At 31.9% G+C, this 27,787-nt stretch overlaps 1 protein-coding gene and 1 long non-coding RNA gene across 2 annotated transcripts; one reads left to right on the forward strand and one right to left on the reverse strand.

The window, feature by feature from the left end:
- Positions 1 to 12,940: 12,940 nt before the first annotated feature.
- LOC121127107 (transmembrane protein 104) lies at positions 12,941 to 16,358 on the reverse strand. Its single transcript, XM_040722484.2, has 4 exons — positions 15,393 to 16,358; positions 15,029 to 15,325; positions 14,743 to 14,961; positions 12,941 to 14,651 (listed from the first exon to the last, which is right to left on the reverse strand). Exons 2-4 carry the CDS (start codon positions 15,136 to 15,138, stop codon positions 13,421 to 13,423), a joined length of 1,560 nt encoding a protein of 519 aa, XP_040578418.1. The 5' UTR covers positions 15,139 to 15,325; positions 15,393 to 16,358; the 3' UTR covers positions 12,941 to 13,420.
- A 162-nt stretch (positions 16,359 to 16,520) lies between these two features.
- Positions 16,521 to 16,964, forward strand: LOC121127116 (uncharacterized). Its single transcript, XR_005867539.2, has 2 exons — positions 16,521 to 16,730; positions 16,786 to 16,964. It is a non-coding gene; the product is annotated as an uncharacterized lncRNA (long non-coding RNA).
- Positions 16,965 to 27,787: the final 10,823 nt, after the last annotated feature.

Genomic DNA, 27,787 nt, shown 5'->3' on the forward strand with positions numbered 1-27,787 from the left:
ATTCCTTCTTCCACTTTCCCTTGTCAGAGTTCTTTTTAGCTGATCTAATGAATCCTCATAACAGCTAAGATCCTCCCCTCCAAATTGTCAGGGTATTGATTTTCGATTTCTTTTTTTTAACGTACTAAAAGTTCCCTGATTAGCATCACTGAAGATAACCCTGGCAATTTCAAGATTTTTTTTAGAGAAGAGGAACAAAACTGTCATGAAATTTTATTAGATTAGTTGCAAGCAACTATGAGAGGACAGAAATACACACTAACTCCACTCCGTATCTGACGTAGAAACGTAGAAAGGAATTACTCCGATTTCGTTCCTTAATTCAACTCTGACTCCAACAAGGACTAACAATTATAACTCCACAACAAATCCTTGGTGCTACCCTCCACCATTCATGAGGACATGGACTTTATGTATAGATGTTCTCTCGTTTCTAGTTTACAATTTGATATAAAATAGACATGGGGGTGTGTGTCTACACCCATCTCATTCTTTTTTGAAAAGGTTTGATGTTTGATGAATTGAGATTATATTGAATGTCCATTTCAATCTATTTTAGAACATGATTTATTATGTTCCACGAGTTCAAAAATAAGATCAAATTTCAAATAGTTATTAAATCATTAATAAACACAAGTCTGCGTTAAGAAAACTTCAAAAATAAGAAAGAACTTTGATCTTATTAGCATTGCAAAAGAGTTTTTTTATTTGTTTAAATTGAATTTTGTTTCTAATATATGGTCGTTTGAAACAGCACCCTCCAAAGGGGGGACACACAACATACAGTAGGATGACTAAATTACGAAAAACGTTATTTTTATAGAATCAAGAAAAGATAATTGAGAACCAATTTTGGATATGTTTAAATACTATATTTAGCTATATTTTTTATAGCTTTATGTATCTCCCTTCAAAAGGAATAACAACCTCAACACACCGGATCATAGATTGGCAGATCTTGACGACGAAGGCCGTGTCCATGGCGTCATGCTACAAGGTCGGAGTGAATACAAATTTAGATTATAGGTGTGTCAGACATTTTTCTCTAATACGACCCAAGCTGCAAAGTACTGAAAGCTGAGGTCATGACTGGAGGAGGGCCACTTGGAGGAAGACCAGAAGTCAGTCAAATTGTTACTGCAGAATGTTTGGTTAGTCCCGACTGTATGGGGCTGTAATAGACTTCTTGATGTTGTAGGCAGTCCGAATGGAGATGTCACCGCTCTGTGCAACCTTCTTGTTACTCAATTCGGCACACACGCGTTGCCTATTTTGTTGTTGCAACGCCATATTTACAATTAGAGACATGGGAAAGATAAAATATTCTTTTCAGCTGTCGTTTGGTGGAGTAATGAGACCTCATAGTTAAAAATAACTGAGATTTAATCGATATTAAATGCTACTGGAAGTTTTGTGTCCCAATTCTGTACATATGTATATTTTGGTGACTGATTATTTTTATAGATACATATATTTAAATATAGGTAAGAAAATACTAGATTAGACTCGTACACAAATACCTAGATGGTTCATAATAATTTGATCAAAAATCTAGAAAACAAAAAATTCCCCATAAGATTATTTATCTTATGTACAGGGGCGTTCTGGTAAATCTTGACCACATTTAACTTCATCCTGATCAATAAGGGAAGCAAGTAGAGGTTTTTATTTACAAGTTTTAATAATACAATGTGTACGTCATCCTTGCCAATAATTCACTCGATACAAGGCCTAAAGGATTTTGAGTCCTTAAACACGGTTGGCGGGGAGACTTTGTCCCTGTACTTGATGATTGAGGCTTTCAACGAGTCGATGCTGTTGTGTGAATTAGCTCTCTAACTCCTCCTAAAAGAATTAATTCATGTGATAGATATTGGGTGAGTTAGAGGGTATTGGGATCCAAAAATGGCCCCTTCTCTTCTTTCAACAAGTTTTGGATCTTGCAGGCCTTGTGAGAGGGGGGAGGGAACGTCTTGTTTAAACAGGAAATGGACACAATTTGCCTCTGCTTTCATACAGGGTATCACTTGGTCAAACAGGAGTTCAGATAAGGGGAATGATACTTCCATTGCTCTCAATTACCCATAGGGGCATGATGCTGGTCGGAAACTTGGTTTTAAATACGTGGGGGACATTAACTCTCTCTGTGGCTGACCATATGCCGTTCTGGATAGTATGAGATCTGTAAATAGTTCATTGTTTCGCATCCGAATAAAAGTTGATTCGGTTACCATGGGACTTCAAATCGTTCAGTAATTTTCTTCCGTGGACAGCCCAGGTGGCCTTCAATGTGTCTGTAGGAATATTTCTTTTGTAGAGGTGGTATGACTTCATCCTCAGGTCAGTGTTTATGGCCTTGGAGACTGCTGCACGGATAACTTGGTGCTTTTTGGAAAAAAGTTAATCGGAGTGACAGGATATATCTTCAAGGACCGTTTCAGCCCTACGATGAATTTGAGGGAGCGTTTTTTATCACTTCAGGACTTATAGGGGTTTCTCTTACATGTCCTTTCCTCTTTCTAGTTGGATATAGAAGTCGTAGATTCTGCACTTTGGATACCAGAAGATATTTTTGATGTAAGCTGAGCTGTGTGCCGGGCAAGCAAATTAGATAATGGTGTTCTTCTGGGCCTCTTTCATCATAAATACTTGTTTTGAATTAAGATTTACTCAAAAAGCTTAAAGCTAAAGTTTAATCTCTCAATTTAAATTTGAAATAACCGAGTTAAATGCTTTCTTTATTGTTCAGGATGTAGTTAAAGATAGTCCAGATTTACCTGAACGATCCTGTATAAATATAATACGTTCCATATTCAAAAGACATACAAGGTATAACACCGAAATCCTACGCTGAAGATTTCCAGGTTTTTTCTACATATATGATGCCAAAAGTGCGCAATTGTGGTGAAATATACATATACACGTTTCATATAGTAGCCAATGGAAGTAAATCCGATGTATCATTTTTTCAGGAGCTTGCTAGAGTCAAAGGTCAACAGAGGTCCTCACGCCATTAAGAAGTTCTATAATTCAAGAGTTTAGATTTTTTTTCAGCGCTTTTCCCTGGTGCAGTATCCGAATCGGGGCTATAATTCAGACCAACGGAAGCTTCATTGAGTGAGATATATTCTCAATGATTGTATCTGCTGCTTTGTGTTGGTTTTTTGAATGTATCTTAAAAAATGTCCATTTTATGTTAATTTAAAGTAGATAGATCAAAAGCACTAGTCATACTCTTTATCTCGGTGATCTTATATCGTCTTCATATTTGTGTGAGGGTTTAGATACTAAATGAGTTTTAACCCCATATGTTTATTCTATAATCTTAATCATTAATTTTGCTTCGTTACCATAATGGGATTACATCCATAGAATTGATCACATTATTTTTCTTTAATTCGTTCATGAGACAAATCATCCTTGTCTGTTATTCTATTAATGGACTCACAAAATTAACAAATGAATATCCTATACAGAAAGATCTTCCATTTCATAGAATTTGCAAATAGTTTTATTATACTTATGTTGCCAAGTCCTAATTGAGAGGGATAAACAAACTTGTTGTGATTGTTTTTTTGTTTTTTGTTAGTTTCTCAAGTCATAAAAAAGTATTTATTTTTATCTAAAATCATGACCAAGTCTTTATTCGTCTTGCAATAAAAGAACAAAAACAAAGATTTAATCTCCACATAAAAGAACAAGAAATTATTGTTAAGTTGTTCAAGGACATACATACGTACAGAGTGGACGGGAGTTGATTCCTATCTTTCCTTCATATCCTCAAAATCAAGTTATGACCTTTTTTGATCAACTTTAGTCAAAAAAAGTATGAATGTACAAATTAAATGATATAGCTCCTGCAAGATTTGAGGAATTGATATGAAATCCGGGGAGTTTCGTGAACATTTTCATTCCTAACGTTTCCTCAAGAATAAATTGTATTTATTTTTTGCAAAAAGTACCTATATGCTATTCAATAGTGATGGGACAATTAATTGGAATCGGAGAATCGGGTGTTTCTTCTAAAATCGATATCGTCATCGGGAAAATAATGTTTAATTAGCTATTCTGATTTTTATTTATTATTTATATTCAACTATTTATAACTTTTCTGAGTAATGAAAAAATAAAAATCCCCCCCCCCAAAAAAAAAGGAATATTTGCTTTTTACTAGAAAAATTAATATTTGAAACTTTTTGTGAACAACTGTGTACTTTTGATATTTTTGTAGAATAGCCATGGGTTTTTGAAATTTTTTTCCAAAAAATGTATTTTTTTGTAATTACCTAAATTCCTAAAAAAGATATATCAAATATGTTAGAATACTTCATCTGGCTCCCTCTGTGCGTCTTCAATAACTGAATAATTACTTTCACATTTGATATTGTTAAAAAAGACAGAGCCTTTTTAATTAAGTGAATTATTTATCTGTTGTAAACATGTAATAAACCGAAAATGTGTCTATGTTGGATATAGTTACATATTATAACGAAACTTCATCTAAGGGCTGTAAAAATGAAGAAAACAAAACTAAACTTATATGCATACTCATGGAGCAATGGTTTTTATTCCTAAAAAATCGGTTTGCTTATGCCTCTAGAATGGCCAATCACTTTCATAATGATGACGATACAAAAAAAAAAAAAAAAATTATATAAGAGATTAATGTGGCCCTATCTAATTGAAGAATTACTACTTACAGATGGAGTATATGGACTTGATTAATATCTTATTACACCAGTCATGTAGACAGAAATTATAGTATAGTTGGTCCTGTTCAAAAGTAAATGTGACATTGCTGATTTAATAAATATTTCAATACCTAACTAAGACTATGGAATGTATATTCAAATTTTTTTTATTTCTTTATATTAACGTAGCTTCTGGGAGAGTCTATGTTAAAAGTGCGTCGTTTTAAATTGAGTTCACGAGTGATGTTTTTGGTAGAAAACAAGATCCCTTGCTTTGATCACCCTAATTATATAATAGATTTTTCAAATTTACAGTTTAATATACATAGAACTAATAGAATGTAAGACATTACATTCATACCAGTCAATTCTTTTCCAGAATAAAAAGAACACATATTTAGAACTAGAAGAGTAATGGAGATTGTTCAGATGATTTGGAAGTCTTCCCTTGTAGTCCTGAAATTCAGATCACATCTGATTTTAAAATATTAAAAAAATATCTATTTTTATTTATAGAATTCATTCTTCTTTTCTGTTGCTTGCACCTTTCAATCAGTTGACGTGTTACTCTTCTAGATCTTTAGATTTTTTCTTTGTGGAAAGCGCATGAGAGGCAAGGCCACCTTAAACATCTAATACTAGGATTCACTTGAGAAGATTTGTAGAATATACAAATTTTCAGCTCATCAGTGTGTTTTAGGCTCCTGGGCTTAGGTATTAATATATACATATATAGGGATAGCAAATATTTCAAAAAGGCACAAAGTCCTCCTTGGAATCTGCGTTAAGAGTGACAATTGCTATACAGGTTAGGAGGGAATTTGAGACCTCTAAAGCTGATTTTGAGGACACAACATTACAGGCTTATTTCAAAGGTCAAAGTGACTTTGTCCGAACACCAGAATCCAGCAAATCATTAATAAGGATCCAAGTAAGTCCATCAGGGCAATTTCTTGAGAAATTATCCGGTCAGAGAAGTTGATCTGGCTCTGCATTAACAAAAACCTTCGTAACTACTCATACAAAAAGGGCCAGATCTGGACAAAAATACCATGTAAAAGCGCTAGCACTTCCTAAAGCTTCTCAACCGCCTCATACACCCACTTTATCAAGACATGCTTTGGTTTTTTCTTTTTTTCTAGGAGCAGAAGGTCAACAACCAGAACAATAGGTGGTTGGTTGTCTACCCCAAAGATATCCCCGTTGTCATGCAGACGAATTTCCCAGCCCACATCATGGTGGTTGGGGGTTGTTAGCTCTAAAGGCTACGCCATACCTCCTCATGTGTTCCCCCAAGGCCTCAGGGGTAACACTGATGCTTATCTGGACGTAGTGAAGTCATGGATCGACATGGTTGCCAAAAAGAGGCCTTTCATTTGGTATCAGGACTCGGCTCCCGGCCACACCTCGAAAAAAGTATCACATGGTTCCAAGACATTTTTGACTACTTCATCTCGCCGAACTTTTGGCCTCCAAATACGCGAGATCTGAATCCATCAAGCATTCAGTATCTGGTTTATTTTTTTTCTTATTTGATGACTGGTTGGAGAGAAAATTTGCGATTGAAAAAAAAAATGACTCAACCATTGATATAATTCGGCAAAATATGAATAAAAAGTTCTTTTTTTAGAAATTTAAAGGACTCCTCAATTTTAGAAGAACGTGCAATCATACGAGATATTTTAATTCTTCATTATTTAAATTCGGAGGAATTGCTCAACGATGGTAGAATAAGATTTCCACTAGTTAATTCTTCAAAATATTATTCAATGCTATGCCCGTGGCATGGTAAGATGGCCACCCTAAATTTTGATGCAGCTGTGAATGGACTCTGGGAGCTGCAAAGTAAGCGTTTAGGCCTCCCTATGGGTTGGAAAAGAAAAATAGTGTATCCTCTGAGGGGAATAAATGATGATAAAAAGTTTACCGTGCAGTTACAAATCTCCACAGATTGTATTAAATAAATATATTAGACCCTGCAAGGACTTTGGAAAGCTATATAATAACACACTTCATGCGTTTGTGGACTGCCTTGCCATCTATATCCTAAAATATTTTGTGTCTATAAATCTAAAAGGGCTAACGAATGGGGAAGAAAAATATGTTAAAGGTCTTGTTCTTTTTGGAATTTCAAAGAAGAAGGGTGGAACTTCTGAGGTAAAAGGGGTTCTGGACTTTGCAATTCTTAATTGTAAAGCCCTCATCGCCAGCCGACTAACTAACTATCAGCCTATTCGGGAAGATGAGTTGAGAGGTATTATCTTGGCAGCTTCAGCTGGCTATGTCTCTCTCACAATGAAAATTCCTAAATCAGGATGTTAGTCATGGAATTTTGGAGGGGAAGAAATCTGGGACCTTCCATCAACTTTACGGAATCATCGAAGTATTTTAAAAAGGGTTTTAAGACATTTTATCAAATATTTATCATAATTGTTAATTTGCATTAATAATAATTTACTGTTTAAAAAAAAAAAAGATTTTAAAGAATATTAGTTGAAATTCTACCCCGGAGCATTAAGTATAAACAATAATGTTTATTTATGTAATTTTGTACGCAATTGCTCCGGTTTATTTATATATGTATGTTCTATATAATATATAAACCAAATCAAGAATGTTGAAAAAAAAAAAAAATCATTTTCGTGATACAGATAGCTTGTACACCTTGTATATGTCCAAATTACAATTGTACAATGTACATTCATATTTTCAATATGAAATATGATATTTATTTATAAACAGTAACACGGCTATTTAAATTGAAAGAGTTGGTATTTTTCAGATTGATGATATGATTGATCGGATGAGGCAAAAAGCCGACATTTAGTAATTTGACATAGTCCAATTAATAGTTGTCTGATTGAGCAAAAATTAAAAATACTTCGTATTAAGGTTTATCACACTTAAACACACTAATCTTTAAAGATAGAAGGACTTCTTTTTGTCTGTTCTTTTTACATAATTCCTTGGATTTAAAAATACGCTTCCTTTTGAAATTTTTTATTAAAGATTATTCTTTTTCTTGAAAAGAGGTTTATTATATTTATACCTTATATAAGTATAGGGTATATTCGCATTTCTTAATTTCTACACTTTTAATGCAGGCACTAGGAATCATATCAGGATATTTTTTTGTGACTCCATTTGACAATTAGACAAAACCTTTTATTTCAAAGCCATCTTCATTGCATTTCTCAACATTTAGTTGGCTAATTATATTATTCTCTACAACTGTTAGAATAGTTATTTATTTTATTAGTTGGTGATAATGATAAATAAGTCATAAATCCATTTTAATTCAATAAATCAACGTTCAACACACTAATAAGCCAAAATAGTAGACAAATAAATGAGTGCCTTGAAAATGCATATGAATTTTTTAAATTTTGGGAAGGTTGTACCATCCTTTCATCTCCTATTTAGTGCTGTAGACGTCAGGTGGAGAAAAAGTTACTCTCTGTTTCAACAGGATTTTAGTAATGCTTGATAATGCCCCCTTACTCAACTGAAATATAAATATAAACATATTCTAAACTTTATCTTACTAAAGAATTTTGACAACATTCTTAATTATTCAGACTGTTTATCGTCCAGCACGTCAGATCAGCTAATGATAGGAGCTAAAGGGTGATTCAAAACGAGCGTTTTTTTCCAGTATGGATTTTTTGACAGGCACGCGCGAGTTCTGTCAAATTCATACGTCATTTTTAACGTATTGTTTTACGTTTCTTCATGGAAAGTAATACGCCACAACAACGTGTACAAATGGTTCAATTGTACTATGAAAATCAGCGTTCTATAAAAGAAGCTTTTGGCAAATTATGCCCAACTTATGGTCCACATAATCGACCTTCAGAATCCACAATTCGCAGAATAATCGAAAAATTTGAAGGGCAGCAACTTGCTGGGATGCCAACTGCTTGTGGAATCATCGGTTCATATTTTTTCAAAAACGCTGCCGGCCAACACGTTACCGTCAACGGCGAACGTTATTGCGCCATGGTAAGATACTTTTTGGTACCTCAAATTGAAGCACATGGTCTCCACGATATTTGGTTCCAACAAGACGGTGCCACTTGCCACACAGTGTGCGTAACAATTGACTTATTGGGGCATCATTTTGGTGAGCAATTAATTTCACGTTTTGGCCCGGTGAATTGGCCACCAAGATCGTGTGATATCACATGTTTGGACTTTTTCTTTGGGGCTACGTAAAAGCAAAAGTCTATGTGGATAAACCAGCGACGATTGAAGCATTGGAAGCAAATATTGAGCGAATTATTCGTGAGATTCCGGTCACAATACTCGAACGCGTCATTGAAAATTGGCGCAAAAGAATGGCCCATTTAAAGGCCAGTTGCGGCCAATACATGAAGGAGATTATTTTCTAGAAATAACTGTAAAGGATTGTTTTTTCGGTTCATAATAAAGTTTTGACCATAATATAATATTTTTTGTGTTTTATTTCTACAATCCAAAAACCGCTCGTTTTGAATCACCCTTTAGTATCACAACAAAACCTCATATGAATTTAAACGATAATTGTGACTGAAAACATTATGAAATGTGATGCAACCAAGCTCAAAGCAAAGTTTTTACCACAAGAAAATGATACTACGAAGTCATTTGAATTTTCAACAGGGATTCCAACTTCCTCTTAAAGTTTACAAATTGCGATCCTGTGAGGTTTTGATTGGATAGAGGGCTCTCTAAGGACTATTATTGTACATCAAACAGTCTTTATTGTGAATAATAACTGTTTATTTTATAATGTGCCAAAAGACCAGTGACTATTGTTAATTATTAAAACAAATTTGTCTTTATAAATAATAATAGTATCAAATTTTGGCTTATATAAAAAAGGTCTTTAAATAATGTAATCTCAAGTCATCAATTGGCAAAGAAAAATCAAATTCACGACCCATACCCTCCTTGAATATAGATTTAGTTACGAGACTATATATGTATTTGACATGAAAGATGATAAAAATTAATGCATTGCTAAGAAATATCGAGTTTTTAATTAAAATGAAATAGACGGAGATATTTGGACTTGTGGAGACAAATCAAATTACAGTATTCCGACAGGGGCCATTTTAACAGCTATCATCATAAAATCCTATAAAAACTATAGAAAAATGTTTTCAAGAACACATAGTACCAACAGTAGTAAAAGTGTTTTGAAATTCTTGTCAAAAATGTCTTTAACGCATACTCGGCCAAAAAAGGAATTCTTACAACTTTTCACAAGCTAATTTAATTACATCAATTACTGACAAAAAAATACAATTTTAATAGGTTTAAGAAATACTATAAACCTTGAGAAATTTAAATTAAAAAACTATGGGTTATTTTAATAACCAAAATTAAATTTAATATGAGTTTGGTTTAGCTAACTGATAGTTTTTAATCATATTTAACTATAACTTCTTTGCTATACGAGATAACGTTAATCAAAAATTCATCACAATATTAATTTTTTCATCCTTAAGACCTTAGAACTCAGAGTTGGATTGAGTTACGGATCCAAAACTTTATTTCTAATCTAGTCTATTGTAAAAAATACCACATACCAAATTGGAGTTAAATCCGTTTCCTCGTGAAAGTTTCTTAACGAATAATGAATAAAACATTTCATAATAGTTCAGATAGAGAAGGATCTTCAGTCATTTCAATAATAATAATAACAAGAATAATTATAAAAAAGCTATAAGCTGTATTACTTTCCTTCCTCCTCTTTTGAGAATCTCTTTAATCTAATGACTTTCCTCCAATCAATGTAAACATCCTCCCATCTGAAAATCTCATTTTAAAATAAACAAACCTAGAACGAATATTAAAATCCATTCAATATATGACGAAAGAAGTGCCGTAGAGAGTGTAAACAAAAGTCTAGTTGCATCCCAGACACTTTCTCTAAGGATCTTGGGTGCACCTTGGTGTGTGTCAAATTAAGTTTTTGACTTCACACGACAAAGGGCTTATCTCCAAAGGATGTCAACGTCATATTTGTTCCTCAATAACAATTATTTATTTCAATTTGAATTAAGTGTATGTTCACTGACCTCACAAACTAGACAATAAACAAAAAGTGACACTATTTTGGAGGATTAGTAAATAAGTATGAGTAATTATTAAGCAAAATGAAGCAATTGCCCCCTTCCCACAAAAGAAAATATCTCGGAAACTTTATCTAATGGGTTTAAAAATGAAAATAAATATATTGTTTGTATTAGTGAGCAAGGATTTCTTTTTATAATATGTTATAATTAGTTATGCTTCCAGAATGTCACGTGAAAAGATCCATACAGTATACATTTACAATTCTACTGATGTGATCTATTATATCTATCTTTCAAAAAAAATACGAAAAAGGCAAAAATCCGTTGGTAGTTTGCCAATTCTTTTTAACTAATGGATTATTCTTCATTTAGTAGTAGGAAATAGTTCACTGCATAACAAAAACTTTGTTGACTTCTACCAATATATGTTAAGAATACTAAAAAGAAGAAAGAAGCTACTAGTAGAAAAAAAAATCCGTAACTGACCATGTCATTACAGGTTGTTAACTCACTAAACAAAAATCTACATTATATTTTGTTGTCAACAGTCAATGATTCTGCTTCTTTTTTTTCTAATCAGGATTCTGAACGTTGATCCGTTGAACTTGAATAAGCTCTTATTTAATTGTGAACAATTCCCAACAGTTATTGAATTACAACTGCAAACTGATTTTGGGCCATTTTCTGTTGTTGTTTTTTTTAAAGGAAGGATTAGGAATTATAATAATGATGTATAGCTATAATCGATTCTACCTTATATCTAAGGATGGGGAAAACGTAGAGAAATAGAACAATTTTGATATTATAAAAGGAAAATCAGTTGGCGCTTTTGTTATTTTTAGTTTATTATTTAATTAAAGATTGTCGTGGTGTTGCAATCTTGCTCTGAATGATAAATTCCTGCGTACTTTAATTGTAAATTTTTTTTAAATAGTATAATAAATTAATAATATTTACCTATATGTAAATATTATTCAAATATTTTCCCTTTACTAATATTATTTTAAATTTTGAAGGTTCTCTTCTCTATAGCAGTTTTAATACATTTCTTTTTTTATATTACGTTAATTGGTCAGATGAAGTTGTAGTGATTAAATAAAACTATATTACAATTCCTCCATCTGACCTAGGAATTGTCATTTAAAGTTAATATACATTAAGTATATTACCTTTACGATCGAGTATCCAACCTTACCACATTGAGTTCATGAGAACAATTTCTCCCGAGCGTGTTCTCCATTGAGCTATTTATTCCCCTCCCCCCCTCCCAAAAAAAAAAAATCAATTAGCCAGAGATAAAATACAAGTACAATTTCTGTGCATAGAACAGACAGCTGATGTTAACAGATGTCTAATTCAAAACACATGGATTGGCTTAACAAAGGAAACAGGTTTTTTTCTTTTCCCTAAAAGTGTTTCTTTTTAAATAATCATTCTTATTATTTGTTCGTTTTATAGAGCGGATTCCCCATAACACTTTTCAAGCCATTGCTTAGCTTGTAAGTTATTTTTTTCTGATGAAGAAGCAGAGAAAATTTAAAACACGTTTTTCTTAATCCATTATTTTCGAAATAACAAAAGTAGCTTAACTCACAAACTAAAGTAGAAATTGTCATGAAATTTTGACAACTGTCTATTGAAGAATGGTACTAACTGAAAAGTAGGTGACTTATAAAAAAATAGCAGCATCTATGTATGAAGCCCAGAACTTTTCAGCCCATACGGTGTTTCGCTCCCGCCTTCTCCGAAATGCCTACACCTTCACTAATATCATCTTCCTTAGCTAAATTCATGGCTCAGTGATTAAATTTTAGATCTACTGTCACACGATTATAGCTGCAAACTGCCAATATTAGTCCCATTCTTATGGGTAAATCAAAGTATCATGTCACTTCATATGTATGTAAATAATAGAAGGATCGTTTCTTGGGATGAGAAGGAATTGGAGCCTAGCTCGGGAGCAGAGTTCAACTATTTCCTTCGGCATCTTTTTTAAATGAACTCACTCAACCATCAATTCCTCTCTGTATCCTTCATTCAATATTTAAATAAATTAAGATAAATTTTTTATAGCTTCGAAAAAAAATATATAAAAGATTTTATACATTTAAGATTTATATCCCTTTGAAAATGTTTGAACCATTAGAGCTGAAATATATGTGTGAATGAAGTAGATATACATACATATTTTTATGTATTTCTTTTATTCAATTTTCTTTTATTTATCTAATACATCGTTGCAATAACAGGAGGGTTATTATTTCTTCTTAAGGAAGTCTCTTTTTATCATTAAAATATACAAAAAATACACTGATAAGAACAGGCTAAATTTAGAGCATATAGATAAATACATTTGTAAAATAAAAAAAAATCACACTCAAACTATGAAAAAGCAAAACGATAAAATCTAATGGTTGGTGTAAAACTATATGTCTTCTGTATATAAAAATTGACTTTAATGAAAGTTATAACAATTATAAAAATAAAAAGTATATTTAATTTCTAAAGATAGTTTGGTACGTATGAAAACGTTAAAGACTGCAGCAGGTAGATTTGGATCAAGTAGTCATGTCTCAGAAAGTATGGAGCTAGGTTAAGTATTATTATTAATTATCACAGGGGATTTAATTCATTCCTATCTTAGTCTTTTTTATATTTACACATCTATCAAAGATGTGAAAAATTGTTCCAAGTGACAAAAGCAACACAGAGTAGAGCCCAAAGCTGAACAAAAATAATCCAGTATGTATGCTTGAAAAAAGATCCATGCGGATTTTTGACTCCTACTCCAATGGTTTGGGTTGTGACTTTCCGTGCATAGTAGACTAGGAATCCGGGGATAACATACTGTATCCCTACACCCGCATAGCTCCCTGTTATACCCACAAGATCCTCCAATTGATCCGTAATCAGTGAAACAATGAGTGGAGGCACGATGGCTAATAGAGGAAACACGCAGCTCCTCGTGCACCAGGAGTACATTCGTCCCTCAGTTAAAAACAAGGCTTTAAGGTTGTTACGAAGCGTAATTGCAATAATTGGGTAATTCGTACTCAGGGTCAGAACAGGGAAGAGGACCAAGAAATAGCTCACTCCTTCCATAAATATCCCGTCATTTGGATTTGGTGGAAAATTCAGAGTGTATAGTTCTTGTAGATCATTAAAGGCAAATATTCCAGTAAAGGCAAGTAGAAAATAGAATCCCAATATAAGTGTGTAGTCAAGTGCTAGGAGTGTATTGAGCTTAGACTTGTTGGAAATAGGGGTGACGAGAGAGGGGAGAGAGTGGTGGCACATGAAGGAATACACAGATACTCCTATAAGATTGCTTAATCCTTGTATTCGGAAAACTGGAGGATCTGGCTTTGGCTCTGGGGCCCATTCTTTTTTAGCGATTCGCACAATAGCGATGATGATCATGGAGATAAATGCAAACCATCGCATGAAAGTTGTTGCGATCTGTAAGTATTTAGTCTTTTGGACGTTGAAAAATGCAAATGGGCCAACAAGGCATACGAAAACAATTAGAGAAATACGATAGGCTTCCCCTCGGGTAATATCAGTTCTGCAAGGAAGATCACGGATATCCTGTCCAGTTGGAAGAAGAGTTATATTCGGTAGAGGGTGACATGTTGCATCTGTTAGACTCTTGGCAATGGCTGTAGAGTAAATAGCAAGATCACCATAGAGATAAATGGTAATACAAATGTAAAAGAGCGTTCTTCCAAATCTACTGAAGAAGTAAGACGCCATTTTGCCTAATTCCACAATCTCAGAGATTAAATAGTATTCACAGACTCTAGAGCGCTCAATATTCACGATATCCTCAGTACTAGGACCTCCGAGAAGTAAAGGAGCATTCTCTGAAAGTGGCTCAATTTCATCCGGGAAACCAGGTCTATCAGAAAAGATAGAATTAGATTGATGAAAGTATGAAGTTACTACTATATAAAAGTATTTATCATCTATGAGTATGTATTCGTACCTACCTATCAGAGTCTTCTAAAGGATCATTATGAGCAACGTTGGGAATGTGTGCCCGGAAGAGATTATCATTTACATATCCACCATTGGTAGAGGATTTCAATTGTTTGAGTCTCTTCCAATGAAGCATGGCATTTGCACAAGCCATTGATTCAATTATAAAGCTAGCAGTGAGATAGCTCATAAATGCTAGAATAAAGAGAATGACCGTACCAAGGATCCACCTATGTATCAGAGGTTTTGAAGAAGGGATCACATTAAGCTCTAAGGAGTCAATACTCAGAATATTACCCAGCATCGAAAAAGGCCTTCGGAAGCGTAAATGCTCCAGTTCCAATGATGAGATTAAAGATGTAGACACATCCCGTTAATCCAGAGTAGGAAGAGGAGGGAATAGCCATTTTATATACAAAATGATTTGTTCTAGGTCGAATATCCAGACATCAAGAGGGAGTTTTTCGGATTCACTGTCAAATATTAGACTTTATTATTTATTTCGATATGATATATCCTCTAGGAACACAAGCACAGCTGAATATCGAATACGTCATTACTCATTCACTAAAGATGGAGCGCGCTATCTACCTCCTAGACTTAGTAGAAGAAAAAAAAGAATAGAAAAATAGACCAAGTAAATAATAATAAATTGACGTACTGTTTGTGTGTAAAGTGTAAAGCTGGCTATGCAATTCTTTGAAAAGACTGCCCATCCTCCACCCTCACAACAGTCAACACAACATTTTATTACGTTTGATTAAAAAACGTCGGAAAAAGAAAGAAACGCAGTAAAGGCGCGCCCGGACATTCATATAAGATACAGTTGAGTCTTAATACTTACGACATTGATTAGGATTTACAGTTACAAATATAATCATTAATAACTGAATTGTGATATAGACATATATAATTTGCATTCAAGACATTTTGCTACTCGTTATATTAATAACACCCTTTCCGATGGTATACTTGTCGTTGCTAAGTCTTTAATAGCTATTGGGTCATTAAACAAAAAAATATATATATCTGCCTATTTATATATAAATAGATATAAACTAATGATTTTTTTATAGAGAAAGAACAGAAAAAAACTGATTTCAAATATGTTCTTCTCTAATAAAAATAAAAACAAAGCTGAGAGAGAAGGAAAAAATAAATTAAGAAAAACAATTCCAAGAAAAAAATTCTTTTATATTTATTTTTTTAATCATTAAGAAAATAATTCCCTCAGTATAAATATTATTTTCGATTTAAAATTTATATTTAAAAATAAAAAAATAAACAATTTATATGCGTTATAGCTGAATGACAATAATAATAAAAAACCCATTAACTCACCCAAGGGCTACTAAAGAGAAGGACTGGAGACATAATTAAGATAGCTGTTGACTGCAGTCCTGAAATTCATTTCATTTATTTTTCTTCATTTGTTTGTTTATTATAATTTCACTTTGACATACAACGTCGAAAATAATTATGAACAAAGAAGTAAAAGGACTACAGTCAACAGCTGATTCAACTTTGTATCCAGGGTGTCTCTCTAGTAGTCCTTGAATCACCCAACTTCGAGCTAGACAATACAATAACTATATAGTAAATAGCAGCAGAAAATGACTACTTTATTATGTAGTATAAAATATGTTAGTATGATTGACGTCACTGGAATACTTCCTCCCTTTTCTTTTCTCTCCGTACCTAGCTCTCTGCTGCTGCCATGGAATTTTCTCACTTAATTCGATCAGCTTCATCCTTTCCCTTTTCTCTCCCTTTCCCACCATTTTTTTTTATTGTGGAGAGTATTAAAATAAAAAGGGAAGAAGAAAAGGAAAAGAAGCAAGTCAAAAGGAATAAATAATAACAAATAAAAAATTGGGGGAGAGGAATGTCAATGTCCATAGTAAAAAGCACAAAAATAAGAAAAAACTACTACCTACCTAGTTAAGTTTGCAATAATTTTTTTCATCAAAATGGTTCCTATGGTTTAGGATAGTACAAAGTAGTAAAGAAACATTATGTTAATATCCTAATAAGAAAAACCCCTTTTTTATTAGGTCATGACCAAACACAAAAAAAGTCAAAGCTCGGGAGACGGCAAAGATGTATGAACTAAGTTATCTTAATCAAGAAAAAAGTATACAAACTACTAATAGATAATTACAAACGCAAGCTGGTGTATGTGAACCTGATATGAACGACCTATTAATAAGTAAACAACGCTCATATCCACCGACCTATACTGGATACTCAATAGGCAAAGAAAAGGATAGTCAACCGTCAGCTTATATTTTATGTTATATTTATCTAATAAAAAACCACAAGTAGTAGAATTTATGTAGTCGTCAACAGCTGAAAGACGAGTAGCTCTTTTTCACCTTTTTATTCAATAGGTTGTGCATCCGGTTATTATATAGGTCTGTGTAAAAACATAGAGTGATCATCTGAAGAAAAATTTGACACCCTCAAAAAATATAAATATAGAGAGAAGGCCCTCAAATATTTTTATGTTCTATCCTCCCTGTATTTTACATTTGATATTATTTTTCTGTAAGAAACTCTTCAGTTTTTATTAGTGTTGGGACGATAAAAAAAAAAACCTGATGCCGACTCCGATCCAATTCTTGTAACAATTCCCGATGTTCTTTAATATTTTAAATAATAGTTCAAAAATACATTTTTGCTCTGTAAATTTCTAAGAATGACAATTCATAAAATAAATTGTCATTCTTATTTAATGTAAATAATATTTACATTAAATAAAGGAAGGCGATTTATCTGCCCGGTGAGCTTTATCCAAGGCAAATTTTACCAGGGCGAGTAATCCCCCGGTAAACTTTCCAAAGGCGAGCTTTCATCGATCCAACTATAATTTCCACTGTTTGGCTCAACTAACTTTCGGCTTCAAAAAATGTGTCTTGCTTTTCCTCAGTGTAAGCACTATGTATTTGATCTCTAACCTCATAGTCATACCCCATTGAATTAGTGAATTTTTCCCCCTATCATATTTAAACAAAACGTCTACATAAAAATTAGTTGATGATTATGATTCCTACTTGTTAGTATAGATCTACTAGGATACTACTTTTTGTGTATAATGTACACTCAAATAATCATGGAGGACGAAAAATAATATGCTGAGTCATTTTTGTATAGTTAAGAAAAAAAAACTCTAAATTGACATTTTTAATCTATTATTATTATTTTCATCTCTATCCAGGAACAAAAGAAGATATTATGATATTTATAAATTTATTTTCCAAATTAGTACTCTTGATTATATAATTATATAAACGTCTTAATAAGCAGATTTTATTTCACCTTGTTAGTCTAATATACATACAATAAAATAAAATTGTGTGAATCAAAGGAGAAAGAAAAGGATGATGAAAATTTATAAATTATCTTGTGAAGGCCACATTATCCTTTTTCCAAGTGAATATTACAGTATTTATATATATTTATATTTATCATCTGTCGTTTTTCTACAAACAATGCACCTTTTATGTAGGGATAGACAAAACGTAGTTTTTAAGATCAGTATAGGAAAAAAAGGTGGAACTAATGTTTTAAAAAAAAATTATGTTTATTCTTTTGACAGACCGTAGAGGTGTTGACAACTCTCTCCGAAAAAAGAATTCGTAATTCTAAGGTCTATAGAAATACAAGGTTATACCATAATGTGCTTACGACTGATGTTTAACTTCCACCACGCTTTTAACAGTGCCGTCATAGTGTATAAGTAGTTGCGTGGTTTTTTTTTTACATTTTCTATTGTATAAAAAAAGAAACATTCTACATTCTTGGTTATACAATTTGACCAGGCCTTTATTATATTAAAGGACATTCAAACCATTGAGGATCTTCCACGTCGTAGTGAAGCACTTGAAGCTAAGTCTCAGTTTCTACAGAGGATCATTTTATCATAGAGGACTACAGCGAGGAACGAAGAAGATTGTCGGATTTCACTCCAATCCATTAGGAAAATTAAATTGAAGTTAGTAATTACTAATTAGTTATTCTGTGTTAACTCTTCAGCCTTGTCATCATCAATTCTATCATTCAATCCAAGAACAATATATTCAATCCATATATATTGTAATTACTTATAAGTTATTTGTATTGACTGTCGTTTGTTAAGATGGCTATAAATTATACTAAGCATTCTTCATCAAATAGAAGGTACTAGATGAAGACTCCTTGAAGAATGTGTGTAACGTAATCTAACAAAATATCGTGTTACTTCCTCAAAGAATAGGTTATTGTTATTTTTTAAACTTAAGTATCTTGAAACAAATACTTTATTGAAATAGAACTGATTAATCCATAGTCAAACAATTCTCATATTGACTTTTTGTGGATTTGACAAATGAAGAAAACTTCGCTCCCAATAGCATTACAGTTGTGTTAAAAAAGAACTCTTTTACTTGGAAAAAAAATGTTGGCCATGTAATTTCTGAGGAATTGCTTGACAAGGTTTTTAGACTTAGCTAGAACACAGGCACTCACATATCGAAAGTTAATTGTTTAAAGTTAAATAATGAGCCCAAAAAAAAAATATATATATATAATTTCTTTCTCTATTTTTTAACTAATGAAATGAGCAGTTTTTCGCACGTTACTTACTATTTTTATGCTACTTTTGTTTACAATATTAATATACTTTAGTCTAATGAATGTACCGGTGCAAATAAATTTTTGTATAACTTCATATCCTTCCTTAGGATACTTTTTTACAATTATGCTGATGAGTGGATCCATCACATATGGTTCGGTATCAAAAAAATCCCATGAAACTTAATGAAATGCTTCTATATTAAAGATTCCGATGGTTGAAGCAGTCCCATCTTGACTATGTTTTAAGGCATGGACTTGGAGGAACTTAGATGCTGGAAGTATTACACCCCAGAGTGGGAAATTTTTGAAGTAACGATTTGGCCACATCTCCAGCAACATAAATAAATCCTTCATCTTCACAGATTTTAGGGAGATGTAAATCATTAGATGGTTGTTCCATTGTATTTTCATCATTATTTATATTTTCCTCAATCTCCCCTTTAATGATTTGAGGATAAATTATATCATCAAAGTCTTGATAAAATTCTATGTTATCTTCTGAATCTGCTTTCCTCAAAATAGGACCTAAAAGAAGATGCAAGATTAGTAAATATAAATTAGTGCATTGATGATACTACAACCTGTAATTTGTTCAAACATAGAAATTATAAATTGGTCTCCTTCAGATCTGACGGGAGTATTCTCAAAAACCATTTTTTTGAGCCACTTATTACGAGTATCTGAAATTGATCCATGGCCTCTCCCGCATTAGGATGAGAGTAGGTTCGTTCAATATATCTTATTCTTGAAAAAAAGTTTTCATGACAATCTTGATTTAAACGAGATGTCAATATATATGGAAGGCCAATTTCATTATTTATGTATGGATACAATGATATGAAAGATTTTGAAGAAATACTTATGCCCTTTTGGTAGGGCTTCAAAGCAGATGAATTAGGTAACACCACTTCAACATTTTTATTTCTTTTAATTTAGTTCATTGTTGCAATCACATTTATCATGCTTTGGAGAATATCCTTTTGTATTTACAAATTTACTCCATGGGCACATCCAAAGTCATTTTTTGATATTGGTCGGGAGCTTCATCTCATCAAAGCACAAGACAGCTAAGTTTCCATTAGGAGTTTCGTTGGATTTGATTTGTTGAGCGATCATTTTAATAATATTTCATTGTATTCCAAGAGCTGTTTTAAAATTTCGGATCCACCGTCTGAGGGTTGTTATACTAGGAACTGGAGGTAAACCACTGGATTGAATGTAACGGTAGATTTTTTAGGAAAGAGACTTCAGTATCACTCCTTTTACAAAATCCTCCTAATTCCATTTTCCAAACCTCTTCCAATTGATAATGAGTTTACATTGAGATTTAGTAAATATCTTTTCTAGTTCTTCTTTCATCGCTTTCTTAAAATTAGATTTGGATTTTAATAATCTATACTCCGATTGAAGGATTTTCACTTTTTCGTGTAAATTTGCATTCTGTTTCCTTAGTGACTCGAGTTCTAGAATTAGTGGATCTTTTCTGGTATTAGAAGTCATACTAATTTGTATAATCCGGGATACACAAGCTTGATTAGATGTGTTAAGCGTTCCTAACACAAGTGTTTGAGTTGATTTTACGTTGGTTTTGGATGATTTGTCTAATGTGTCCAAATATATTTCACTAGAATCTTCTTCAAAATGGTCCACTATCTTTATTAATTTTTGCTTTCCTTGGACCTTTTCCAGGTATGATACCTCTGGTAGGGATAGCATCTTTTTTCAATTTTCTTTTTAAAAGTAGTCCTAGCAATTCACCTTTTAAATCCCTTTTATAAGCATTTTCCTAAAAAATGGTTCACACAAATTCTAGGGTATTTTCCTCAGGGGTCCTTTCGACGACAAGCACTTTCCCATTTTTTCCTCCTTGAGAGATTCTTTGGAATATGATGATAAATTATGTTGTTAGGAGAATCACAAATGACAAGTGCACAACTGACAGTTTCATTGCGCGAATACATTATACATTTTCGGATTGGCGAATAAGTATTATTATCGTAATAATAATAATCAATTAGTAATAATATATATATATTGTAAAATGTGAATAAGATATAATATCATACTCCAAGGATACCAAACTTCTCTCTCTTGGCCCACAACGTAGTACCAGTTCTCAATTTTGGCCTTTTGTGAATTTGTATCTGGTACCCTTTCTATTTTCTATGACGTCAAAATATCCCTCTCTTGCCCAGCAGTCGGTACGATACATCAAATTGAAAATTCTAGCAAGCCTGATAACACGATAGTCTAACCTTGTATTTCTACTAACCTTGGTATCTTCTTTTTGTGTAGTAAACAAAAAAATACTATAAAATTCATTCACATATATCTATTTAAATATAATTGTAATATTACCGCTGTTCTAATGCTATCTTAAACGTAGAATATTTTTCTCTTTATAAGAGTAATACACATTATCCCCCAAAATTGTAAAAAGATAAATTGATGTTAACAAGATTTTTAATTCAGTAGTATCATAAGTATCTCACCCGCTTTCTATTTATACTCTACAAAATGTCCATTCCTACTTATTAGTATTTTGAACGTTGAGTTCGAATGAATTTCTTGTTGTTGTTAAGCTGTGAAAAAGTTCCTATTATTAAATGAAAAAAATTAATTTTGGATCGTTTATAGTCTTTTTGAAAAATCACCCCAAAATATCTTATTAGGCAAACATTTCGGATGAAAAATAATTCTTATCTAAGAAATGAATTATGCTTGGTCACTTAATAAAGTAATAAGGAGTAACAAATGAGGCCATAAAAACCTTTGACTCTCTTTCTAGGGCTTCAAAGTATGTCCTTAATTGAATATTTCATATGTATGTTACTTTTATGACACCTCCATTGAATCCTTCTTCATAAATATATGCATGTAATCTCCCTCATGAGGGATCATGTTATGATTAATAAAACTTCCCCCCTCACTAATTAGACAAGAGCCTTAATCAATATCTAATTATGTATATTCCTTCGATTGACTATGACTACTCAAGGTCTACATAGTAGGTATAACATACGAGCACACTACAATATATTCTCTCTTCTCCTTGAGTCCTGATCAAATTCATTTCAATAACTTAATAAAAAATATTTTCCTTTCTATCTATAAAAGTGCATGCATTTCGTGCAATAAAAATGTTTGCACTTCTCAGAGTCCCTTCGCCATTAATTATCGGAGTGAACTAACTACCTACCTACATTACTAATCCATATCCTCTGCCTGCTTGCTTGGTGCAAGACAGAGAAATAATCTCCATTTTTCTTCTAATCCACTTATTGAATAATTTATTTAAACATTTATATTTAGGTCATAAAAAATTTACGTTGTAATTCCTTTTTCTACGTTCATGAATATGTACGTAGATATATAATTTCTTATAATTTATTGTGGCAGAGGAAGGAATTACTGGAGAGACAGAGAGAAGTAAAGACATAAAATAAACCTTGAGTACATATGAGAAACAGATATATACATTTTTGTGCTCAAAAGTAACTAGGTAAATTCACTACTGCCTTTTTAAACATAAAACTGCCACTCATGTATAAATAATAAGGGGTCAGTCAAAATCTTACCCATTGGTTGCTTATTGAGAGTCTGAATGGAAGATGAAAAAAATGGACGATTAACGGAAAAAATCAGTTCATTTCTTAAATGAACACAAAATTTCAAATTTTGTGTTCATTTAATTGTCTAAAATAATACTTTTTTGTCCCCTAAGAATGCCGAAGGCATCATAAATGATTATATAACTAACTAAACAACTTTCATAAATTCAACCAAAGGGAATTATCAGAGGAAAAATTATTTAGCTACTTTATCTGTACTATTTTAAAATGGACATCTTCCGACGGGTAAGCAGTTTTTTTGAAGCCAACTAAATTATTCAAAAATGGATCACAGGTTCGTCGTTTCGTTTAATAAAGTGATTGAATGAGCACCTGAACGGAAAAAGTGTAAAGACAGTTGAATATAAAAAGCTATCTTGATGTATTGTTGAGTATATTGTAAATATATAATGATAGTTTAATTGCTAGGTCTGGTTTAATGATTTGAGAAGAGAGATTGGGAAATATAGAAACCAAAAATCCCTTATAATGGACTTTGTGCGAACAATTCTAGAGACAAAATAAGATATTTAAAAGAGGCAGTGGGATTCAACTGTCTCCAGATATGACATAGGTATGTATTTGTAGAATCCAAACTTTGCATTAAACTTAAATTCTGGTTTAAACATTCTATTACTTGATGTATGTGTTTATTCTAAGAATTTAAACTGACAGAGAATTTAGTGACGAAAAAAACCCGACAAAAAACAAATAGACTCCAAAACATGCTCTCAACAAGTATGTATAAATTATTCTATTTACATGCACCACGTACTTCCTACCTCAGAATTAAATTGTAAATGGATATTGACTTAGGTTTTCCATTACTTTTTATAATATACTTTTTTTTTTTTGAATTTTTGAATTACTTCATAGGGACCGTTAAAATGAGGTGTTAGAGAAGATCTAATAGGAGGGTTTAAAACATTCACTTTTTTGACCTGCATTAATCCTTCATTGATTTCATTATGTGTTAAGACTCATTTTTTAAATTGAGTATAGTGTTAAATTTGTATTTAATTTCCAGTTTATTTGGAAGCAGTGTCCATGTTGAACAAATTTCTTTTCCAAATACCAATTCTGCAGTAACATCAATTCATTCCAGATTTTACTGTTGTCCTAAGATCAAGCAAGATCCTGGGTAATACATCAACCCAACTGCGGTTTGACTCCAGTAATTTGCATCAAATAGCGTCTTTAAGAGTTCTGTGTTCTCGTTCAATAAAAAGTCAGGAATCTTATGAAATATATCTTCGGATATAGTATTTACTAAGGAGATAGTTATATTTTGTTTTTCCTTGTGTTATCTTTGCTTTCTCAAATTAAGCCTCTACTTGGAAGATACTTTTTAAACATTTAAACTTAGAATTGAATAGAAAAACAATTATCTTTTATTTATGTTGATCTACATATTTTACAAAGTGGTTATTAATTAATGTGTTATCATATCTAATTGATATTACTTCATTAAATTATATAGTAGTGAAGAAATGTTATTCCCTTCCTTTTTGTCAGTAGTACAAATTCCAATTTAATGAATATTATTATAAAGCTTTCATAATTGCGTTTTCGCTTTCAATTTATTCGATAAAAGGGATATCCACTAAAGGTTTGTATATGTTGTGATTGATGCTCTAAGCATGATTATTATTTTTAAACAGTTTGTTAGGTTTTTGAGACAAATAAGCTTTCTAGTAATTTTGATACTATGTATTTATTTGTAGCATTAAAAAAATAGAACAGAATATATGTGCACCGTAACCCTAAAAGATATATATGTTCCATTTGAAAAAAAAAATGTGGATTTAAGCAGAAATAACTTGTTGAATGAAAGTTTTGCAACTGGAGTAGAAGCGTACTATTCCATATGTTGTCCCTCATTCAATCATTCTAAAAAACCTTGCTTGCCTAGTGTCTTGCATCATTGTTTACATAGTAAGGAATGGCACTAGAGCTCTTGTGCATCTCACTCCACTAATTTGGATATTTACTCCACTTCTAGGTAAGCAATGTACAAGACAATATTATCATATATATATATCAGTTATAAATGAGGCATGTTAATGTTAAAAAATCCTTAAAGAGTACAAGTACATTTATTCAATAGAAAATTAAATGTTGATTTAAAAAATGGATTTGAGTTCAGTCCCATTCTGAAAAAGAACCATGTTAATGTTATCAACATATATTTTTTTTTTAAATTGTTTTTCTTTGATACTAATGAATATCATCTTAGTTTTGAGTTAAAATGAACCAATTTGATTGATAAATATATCACACCTTTGATTAAAATCAATATTTTTTCTATTTATACATAGAAAACTGTTAAGAAAGACTATGGATTTTATTTATTTCAATTCCACACGCGAGGTTGAGTTGCAATAAATAAATGATTGCATTTCTATTAAATCTTGATTGTCATAAAAAAAAGATAATTGACACTTTAGTTTACAATATATATTTCCACTAAGCTTCCAAGGGAGATCTACGACCTTTCATATTAAAATTTATTTATAATAATATTGATTTGAAAAATATTTTACAGATAGATAGCCGAACAAATTATGTTAAATAATGTAGAGCTTAGATTGTGAGACACTTATCGTTTGAGTATTTTAAACTTCATACATACTAAAAAAATAATTCCTCACTTTGGACACTTCGATAAGGCCAGACCACTATGTTTTGATGAACAGTTTATCTCCTAGTAATTAAACATTTTCTTTACCAGTGTTTCGAATTATTTTATATACTTTTGGGATTAATTGGTAACCTTCTTATTTTAATTACTTATTTTTTTTTTTTTTTTGAAAAAGAGTCAACTATGTCCCCTTAGATATATCCGCTGATGCGATGGCTTCTAGTGACTAGTATACATATCGATATTAAATAGTTGTTATGAAATAGGAGTTAATATAAAAAATTTGTGTACATTATATGTGGATTTAAGTCATTTTTGATTTGTGAGTACTTCTCCCACATACAAGTTGCTTGCAATCCAAAGAATTACGGTGCATTTACATATTTACAAGGTGGTACAGATTTAGAGTCCCATTAACTTTAACGTAATTAAATTAAGATTATGGTGTGTAGAGGTTTCGTTACCCAAGTCTGAAATATTGCAACAGGGTTTTGTCAGAAAAAAATATTGCAACTGAAGTGTAATAACAGTGCAAAGATCATTTTGTGTACTTTTGACTTCCCTTTGCACCTGATCTTGACCGCCTTGAATTTGCATTGTATGGTCTAGGGGGAGGCCAAGACAGTTTGAATGCTCAGCAAGAACTCCCTTATGGCAGCCGCGGAGACAAAATATTATGAAAGACATTGTACGTACAGGCTGCAACCTAGTGACAAAGCTCAAGTTGCTCAAAAACAGGGCAAGTACATTAAAAGAGAGATTGGTCAATTTTGGAACAATATTAAACCTTTCAAAAAGAGCAAGGACTGTTTGTACTTTATAAACTTGCTGCTGTGCTCAAAATTTAAGGGATATACGGAATGTGTGAGTGCAAGGGGTGGGTGCCACTGGTCTTTGGTCACGAGTTCATAGCAGTTCTTCTCAAGTTAAAGAAGAAATGTGTTGCATATATGGCAGTAGGACTCTGGACACTGCCATATATCCAGTGACCCCTAGTTACCTGGGTGATCCAAGGGATCATAGTCTGTTCCATCACTTGTTGATCTGCAATTGATTATTAATTAGATACATAACTACGGTGCATCTCCGTTCCTCCTTTTTGAACTGAATCTCCGGCTACTCCAAGTATAGATCTTCCATTCTGATGTAATTAGACTGAATAAATGTGTTACGCGGGGTTTAAAAAATATATCAAGACATTTTGTTCCATGGCGACCCAAAGAAGGGGTAGATTAGATCTTCATGTCCCGTATGTAATACTTTTTCAATTCCAACTAATTAAATATTCATAAAAATATCACCCTGGAAGAATTAATCGTTTATTTATCTCTCTTAAAAAGGAAATAATGTGGAAGGGCTTTCTAAAATTAGAAAATCAAAGTTATTTTGTATTACAAGAATTACAAATTAGGGAAATGAATCAATTAGTATTTTATGTATTTTATTTTTTTCATTTTTTACTTCTTTTTGGCAGTGGGATTTTTTATTTAATAGAAGATGTTCTTTTCCAAAATAAGTAATCAAAATAAAATCATTTTTTTTACTTTATCTTTTTTCATTGATAAGTTATAGCTTTTTATTCTTCTTTTTCAACTTGGATGGTGCAAAATACTTAAATATTTTTGATTATATTTATATTGTGTAACGTACGTGATGAAGGTAGGTAAAATATAATAGTAATAATAATAATAGCAAGAAATTGCAAATTTTCAAACCAAAAAAGCTAAACTCATCCATCAAGAGCTTGAAATATTCTATCTATATATATATCTTCTTTTTTTTATATTTCCTTTCAACCTATCACTTTAATCGACCCTTACACAAAATGAAAAAAAAAAACATATTCTATAATTGCAAGAATTACATTTTAAAATAGTTTCTTGAGTCATAATTTAGGAAAAATCCATATGACTTATTATGTAGTACATAAAAGATGGCTTTTGTAGAACAAAGCTTTCCTGTTTTGTATCATATCATAAATTGTATAAGAAAAATATGTTATATTTTTATAAATTAAATATCATATCAATCTATTCTTATAAAAAGTTTGTTGAGAGTGACGTTTCCCACTATTATCAATTGAGCATAAGTCCAAACACATAAAGTTTGCTATTTTTTTGTAGAATGGGGTTCCTTGTTATTAGTATTTATATAAGTTTTTGGTAAATACAAAATTATATTTGATAGAAA

This window comes from Lepeophtheirus salmonis, chromosome 1 (assembly GCF_016086655.4).
Source record: "Lepeophtheirus salmonis chromosome 1, UVic_Lsal_1.4, whole genome shotgun sequence".
NCBI lineage: Eukaryota > Metazoa > Arthropoda > Copepoda > Siphonostomatoida > Caligidae > Lepeophtheirus > Lepeophtheirus salmonis.

Bases quoted from the DNA above. Each gene is read 5' to 3' on its own strand.
- LOC121127107 (XM_040722484.2), bottom strand. From the start codon at position 15,138: ATGGCTATTCCCTCCTCTTCCTACTCTGGATTAACGGGATGTGTCTAC. The intron at 14,962-15,028 runs GTAATATTCTGA...TCTGATACATAG, and splicing joins AAGGCCTTTTTCGATGCTGG to GTGGATCCTTGGTACGGTCA. The intron at 14,652-14,742 runs GTAGGTACGAAT...CTTTTCTGATAG, and splicing joins CCTTTAGAAGACTCTGATAG to ACCTGGTTTCCCGGATGAAA.